The sequence below is a fragment of the Mus caroli genome, chromosome 5 (genome assembly GCF_900094665.2).
Source record: "Mus caroli chromosome 5, CAROLI_EIJ_v1.1, whole genome shotgun sequence".
NCBI lineage: Eukaryota > Metazoa > Chordata > Mammalia > Rodentia > Muridae > Mus > Mus caroli.
Window position 1 is genome coordinate 13,702 of NC_034574.1, and position 7,088 is coordinate 20,789.

General features: G+C 52.4%; 1 protein-coding gene across 2 annotated transcripts in view; it reads left to right on the forward strand.

The window, feature by feature from the left end:
* Positions 1–372: 372 nt before the first annotated feature.
* Positions 373–7,088, forward strand: part of Cdk6 (cyclin dependent kinase 6) — a 240,321-nt gene continuing 233,605 nt past the window's right edge. Inside the window, exons 1-2 of one of the 2 annotated variants that reach the window (XM_021162511.2) lie at positions 373–513; positions 3,041–3,526. In XM_021162511.2, coding sequence (XP_021018170.1) covers positions 3,294–3,526 — 233 coding nt within the window. In that variant the 5' untranslated portion in view covers positions 373–513; positions 3,041–3,293. Of the gene's footprint in view, positions 514–1,829; positions 3,527–7,088 lie in introns of those variants that run through there. The other variant, XM_029477311.1, reaches the window with a different exon arrangement.

Consider the following 7,088-nt stretch of genomic DNA (forward strand, 5'->3'; position numbering starts at 1 on the left):
GAAACCCTGCAGACCCCCGATGCAGAATCCCACTGGATGCCTTTCATGCCACTTATTTTCAGTAGCTAGATTCCCCCACTAGAGTGGTTGCAGTGAGAACCGGAAATTTTCATTTAACTCTCCCCCGCCCTCCAGGCCCCCAGTTCGGAGCCGATCGCTGGGGAGCACAGCCAGGGCCCGGCCGGGCCTCGCTCGCTTGCTCCGGAAGGCTTTCATTTGTACACTCGCCTCAGGGTGGTTCTCGGGCCCCGAGGTTCGCAGGTCCCCCGCCCCGCAGTCCTCCACTCGGGCCCCCAGCCGCGGCCAGAGCCCCGAGGCCCCCGAGCCTCCCCGGCTCCCCCTCGGGCGGCGCCCTCCGCCGTCCCTCCGCCCTCCGCCGCTGTGCCCACCCCCTACCCGCAGAGCGCTGCTCGCCTGGGCCGCAGTAGTCAGTTACCTGCTCCGCGGGGCGAACACGTGCGGGGGCAGACAGACACTCCAGCTTTGCAGGAGGCCGGCGCCCCTGGACCGCAGGTAAGGGGCCACGTACTCGCGTGGGTGGGCTGAGGGGCGGGGGTCCTCGGCAAGGATCGGAGTGGGTGAGAGTAACGGGGTGTAGGGGGCTGTGTGGCCCCTCGGAATCCGCTTGGGTTAACCCCTTAGGAGTTGAGACTGGGTAGGTTATGGGGCCACCTAGAGCTAGAGGTCTCGAGAGGAAACTCCCACAGCGGGGACACCCCGACACCAGAGTCCTATGCCAGCTTGAACAGATTTCGTGCATAAAATACTCATATGTTCACTTTTCATCGAGCTTCCCCAAACTGACTCTACTTGGACAGTCACATTTAAAATTGAACGTGCACCGTCTGGGTGGGATTCAGTGCTGAAGAGTGTGTTTCCGCGGCCCGAAGCACATTTCCCCTGTGCAAGTTCCCTCTGTAGCCTCCCGAGGGTTGTGGGTATGGGCCCCCATCTTCCCAATTAAAGAGTAAAACGTTCGCCCAGGCTTCCTGCTTGGCGACCCCTCAGGCGCGTTATGCACGGAGTAGTGCACACAGCCCACCGGGGTTGAAGCCCCGCAAGCGTGCACTCTTGCTTCACGTCCCAAGTTTACTTTTCTTATTTAAAGCTTTGCAGTTCAAATGCACACCCTGGGCAGGAGCAGCCTGGGGCTCGGCGGCGCACTCGTCCTGTGCACGTGGGCGTATCTGCGCGGGCGCATGTGCGTTTGCGCACACGCGCGGGTCGCGGTCCCGCGGGCGGCCTCCCCTCGCTGCGCTGGTGGCGACCCTTGCGGCGTTTGGCAAGGCTTCGGGAGAGGCTCATGAAGGATTTCATTGAGTGCGAAGACAGAGAGCAGAGACAGAAAGCAGAAGGAGGCGGCTGCAGCCTTTGTAGTCGCGGAGGAATGCGGAAATGTTGAAGCGCTATGTCAAACTTTTTTGAAATGGGGTCAAGTCACATTCAGCCAGCGTGGGAAAGCAACAACAACTACGAAAAAGTGGAGGAGGGGAGGGGGCTAGGCACCGCCGCTCCGGTCCGGGGGGTGTAGGCCCGCGGGGGTGGGGCGGCTGCCCCCTCCTGGAGCCTAGGCTGGACACCCGCAGAGGGGGAGGGCGGGAGCCAAGGCCGTTGCTCCCGCTACCTGTGTGGCCCTCGACCTGGCTCGGACCCCCGGGCGAGGGCTGGAGGGTCCTTTCCGCAGCTTTTTAGGAAAGCTCTCAAAGGAGCGGGGAGTGGCCCTGCCTTGGCCGGGCGGTGTGCTATGCTGGCACCCAGTGTGGGTCGCTCCATGTGTTCTTTAATTCCAGGCAGAAGAGCGTTGGGGGGGGGGATGGGTGCGGGGCAGGTAAACGCATGCCGACCGTTCCGGACACGCGGCTGTGGTGGAACAAGGTCCAGCCCAGACTAAGGCCGCCGTGGCATGACGGCTCACTCGGTCATCCCTAAACAACAGAACGGGGAGGGGGCGCCCGACCGCGCGCGTGGGACCTAGCCTCCAGCCTTTGGAGAACAGAGCGACTGTCTCGGCTACAGACATTCAGCCGCCCAGGATACCGGGCGGGGATTCGGAAGTCGCGACACAAGGGCAGCCCCTCTCACACCCGGGTGACCTAAGTTTACTGCCCCCCACCCCCACCGTCGTAAGGGCAGTTGCTTTTGCACGGGTTGAAAACTTAAGGACCAGTCCGATTAGCTAGCAAAGTCCCGAAGTTACTTTTTCAGGACAGGACGAGTGAAAGTGTGACGGATCTTCCTTTCCCACATCCTTCGGATCTTAGTGTGTGTGTGTGTGGGGGGGGGCACGACACTACTCCCCTTCCAGGACCCCTCGCTCTCCCACCTCTAGTAGCCCCAGCCCTCCCCTACCAGATGGTCTGTCCTCATTGAGTATCCACCAGGGAGGTCCTCCCAGTCGGAGGCAGAATTTCGTCTCCCACTAAGCTTGCCATACCCCAAAGACCATTTGTGAGAGCGAGTCCCTTTCAAATGTCTCCCTGTAGAAAAACTGAAAGTAGAAAAGAAAGGAAGCAATTTCCGAGCAGATGTCTGACCACCCCTACTCGCATACTCGCAGCATCGGGTTACAGGGTCCTAGGAGCCCCAACCCCGTTCTGCGGCCCCACGTGGGTGAACCCCCGGTGCTTTCACGCCAGCTTCCGAACTCCCCCAGGTCGCCCCATACCCTGCACGACCAGGCCCCTGGAGTCAGGGAGGGCAGCGAAGAACAATAATATAGGTATAAATATTGAGCCGTGACATTGACGCGCCCGGCGCCTCCCCTCCCCCGCGCTCCGGGCACACTCTGGGCTGCTCGGCACGCCCCCTCTCGTCCCGCGCGGCGTTCATCCCCGAGGGGCCCCAGCAACCTCTCCCTCGCGAAGACTGCACGAGCCCTGCTGTGGAAGAAAAGTAACTTGGTTTTTCTCCGAGAAACCCGGCCCGATTAGGCAACCAGGGCGAGTAGACGGGAGGAGGAGAGGAGCTGGTGGAACCCGGTGGAAGTCTCCTGGGCAGTCTGATCACACTTTCTCCTTGTCCTCCGGTCTCCTCCTCCTAGGTGCAGAGATTGTGAGCAGACTATGTAATCGCTGCGGAGGGGGAAGAGGAGGGATCGGCGCTCTCCTGCAGCGGCGGCGCGGCGACTCGGCTAGGCGGAGTTTCGCAGCGGCTGCGCCCGGCTTGCACCCGCGGGCGAGGTCGGTCCGTCTAGCCCGGCGGCCGCGAGTCCGACTCTGGGCGTCCCCGAGGCGTGTAAGGCAGCGAGTGCACACCCCGGTTCCACTGTGCCGCGCCGGCAGCCTGCAGCCAGCATGGAGAAGGACAGCCTGAGTCGCGCCGATCAGCAGTATGAGTGCGTGGCGGAGATCGGCGAAGGCGCCTACGGGAAGGTGTTCAAGGCCCGGGACCTGAAGAACGGCGGCCGCTTCGTGGCTCTGAAGCGCGTGCGAGTGCAGACCAGTGAGGAGGGCATGCCGCTCTCCACCATCCGCGAGGTGGCGGTGCTGAGGCACCTGGAGACCTTCGAGCACCCCAACGTGGTCAGGTGAGCCGGGAGCCCTGGCTATGGGGTCCGGGAATGTGCTGGGCAAGGGGCAGCTGGTGGCCCAACTAAAGTTAAGAGTTGAGTTTCCCCAGATAAAACGGGTGACCCTGTTAGACAGGGCAGAAAAAGAGACCTGCGGTGGCTTCTGGGAAGCCAAGCTATTCTGAAGAGCTTTCGCTCTGCGTGCCCCAAGGGATCCGGGGGCGTTGAGTGTCTTTTAGGGACAAAACCAGACAACCCCAGAAATGACCCTCCAGCCCTTACTTAACTTTCCCCGTCCGTGGGGGGGATTTTTGAGAGACAGAGTGAGATAATTAAAAGGAAACTTTAAGGGTGGAGCATAATGTAAATAAAGTTTAAGAAAATGCAGAAATGTGTAAGAATGTGTTTGCCAATCAAACCCACAGTGCTGACTTTTTTTTATAGTTGTAGAATGGCTTCTGATGGTCTTAGAAGTTCAGAAGTTTAGACTCTGACGCCTAGTGTTAAACATTGTTTGAAAAATGTCTTTCAAGGCTGGGTACTGGGAACACTGAATCAGGAAGATCCAGAGTTCAAGACCCTCCTGAGCTACAAAAGACCCTTTCTGAGAAAAGAAAGGGAGGGAGAGAAGGTGGTAGGGTGGAGGGCGATTGCTTCTCAAACGGTTTTCTGATTGTATTATTTAGCATCTGTGGACTGGTATGATCTGACTTAAAATGCCTCTCTCAGAGGTTAGATGTGAGTCTGCGCTTTAGATTCTAATGCCTCTGTTTTCCCTGGAAGAGTTGTGCAGGTGGGTGGGTGAGGCATTCCTAACCAACTCTCCTGTGATTGAAGATAATGGTGTTTTCTTGAAGATGCTGGGATTTCCCCATTATGCCTTTTCTCATTTTCTTTTTTAAACAGATGCATAGCTGGAAGTTAAAAGGGAAAGCACAGACTTTTCTACAAATTAGGTGATGAGTTAACATTCTCAGCTCTTCTTTTTAGAGGGATGATCTTGGCATCTTCATCCTGTCTTCTCATTCCTGTAGGGATTCCTTACAACAAATATGTGCCTACTGTATGCCCTGGGGATGAAATTATGTAAATAAGCACAGCTAAATATTTTTGTAGAAAGTCAAACAATGTAACATTAGTCATCAAAAAGGAGAGACCCAAGACTGACCTTTGAAATACCAAGCCCTCTAGGACTCAGAGTCTACAGAATCTTCCTGGGAGGTGGTTGTTAAAGGGCTTTTAACTCCTCTACTAGGCTGGGTGTTAGTTTTGGTTTTTTGTTGTTGTTGTTGTTGTTGTTGTTTTTTGTTTTTTTCTGTTTGGTTGGTTGGTTGTCTTTTGTTGTTGTTTTTTTTGTTTGTTTGTTTTTTGTTTTTTTGTTTTTTGTTTTTTGTTTTTTGCTAGCACTTTGTTCCCAATATAATCAGACTCACAAGTGAATCATACTACATAAATAAGTAAATACAGGGCCGCCATTGTACCTATGCTTTAGTTGGGTGGCAGGGGTATATGGGGTGCAACAGCAAAAGATAATGAGAGGAGGGAGAATGAGTCTTCTAGAAAGCCAGGTTTTACTAAAAGTGGATTACCATCTGTGTCTGTGTGTCTGTGTGTCTGTTTGTCTGTCTGTGTCTTGCACTTCAGAGAGGTCTGTGATCCTGAAAGTTGCCTGCTGGCTCAGAGTCACTCACTACCCTAGAGGATCACTACAGCTGTAGCAAAGGATGAATTTCAACATTAGAATTTAATATCAAATTTCGTTTGTCTGTTACCTGTGGGGTGTCCAGATAAAAGGTAATAATCACGTATGTAAATACAAAGTAGCATTCTTCCAAACAAACACCCTGTATAACCTATTCACTGAGCGCAGCAGTTCAATACAAGTCCCTGTAACAGAAGAGTTTTGGCTAGCTCGCTCACCCTGCTCTCCTGATTTATCCTCTCATGCAGGTGTGTCTCTAGATAGTTTTTAGATGGTCCCACAGTGGGATTTTGAATTGTGAATTCAGGAGCATCTGCTTATATGCAAAAAGAAGATATGCTTTCTAAATTTATTTTACCTCTTTTGACACCTGCCTACTTAGAATTGTGAGGATAAAGCAAGAGCATAGGTGAAAATCCTCTAAGTTTAAAGCCACCTCAGGCACTGGCTATGTCAGAGATTATCAGATCCTTGGCCTAGCACAGGTCCCCGGGAAGGCATAATTCTGTCTGACATTTTTACAGAACAAGTCAGATTCCTGTTTAGACACAGCAAGACTTGTGCAAGTCCAGCTTGCTGAGTTTTATTGGGGTTTTTTATATGAATATGGGAGAGGGCTTATGTACAGAGGCAGAAGACCTGTGTCATCGAAGCCCACCCCAGCATGGGTGACAGCTCACAAGACTGAGACCCTAGAGCATACTGCACACTTGCAGTCAACTCACCAGATTAGAGATTGAGCCTTCCAGGAACCTCCGTTGGTTTCAGTCTCTTCCAGGCAGCTAGGCTGATTTCTGCGTTTTGTCTGCTCTGAGTCATTTGCAGATGTGACTCTGCTCTTCTGAGAGGGACACTCATCTCTTATTTGCTTATATGGCAAGGAGGAGCCTAGCGAATCTGCTTAGTTTCAGGGACTTCCTGAAACCCTATTCTGAATTGTTTACTTTCCTGATTAAGGAGCTTCCTGTCACATGGGATGTTTTAAACTTGGAGGAGACAACAGGGACCAAGAAGCTACTTGGGCACCCATATCCTGAATTTGTCAGCAAAGAAAATTGATTGACTATGCGATGAGATTAGTGAAATGACCCCGTGTTTAACTAATAACATCAGCCTCACAAGCTGCCACCTGTCACTTTTGGTTTCCTTCCTAGTTTTCTCCACTACCCATCCGCCACTCCTGCCCCCATCGACATATGTGACTAAACTTAGAGATTGAGCCTTCCAGGAACCAGAAATTCTTACTGTAGAGGTTTGTGTTTTTAGGGACAGTCTTAGGAAGTCAAAGATAAGCGACAGTCCTTTTCCTTCCAAGGGAGAATGCAAAACTGAGCCCCTGAACCTGTAATTTGTTGTCTTTCCTGGGGTAAGTTTTATATTCATAAGCCCGGGTTTTTAAAGATTGCTTAAAAGGGCAGATGCTTTTTTAAGTGCCTTCGAGCCATAAGTAATTGATCATAATTACAGTCCCTACCCACGTGTAGTTAAGCCTCTAAGCTTGAAGGAGCACAATAAACATATTAGTTTTTTTCAAAGGTTTAAGACTTAATTTTGATGGATTTACCAGAAAGACAGACTTGTTTTTGTTGGTGTGAAACACCACCCTCCCCCACCCCTCCAAGCTTGCAAAGCACCACTGACTTCACATTCTTTCTTACCTGGTGCATCCCAGGCTTGATGAGTAGTGTCCTGCACACAGATTCGCTCTAGTTTTACGGTTCATAATCTTGAGTTCTGGAGCCTTTGTCAGAATAAGTGTGTACAGACGGAGTGTTTCCATTCCATAGATGAGTTCTTTTTTTTTAATATTTTTTATTAGATATTTTCCTCAATTACATTTCCAATGCTATCCCAAAAGTGCCCCATACCCCCCCCCCC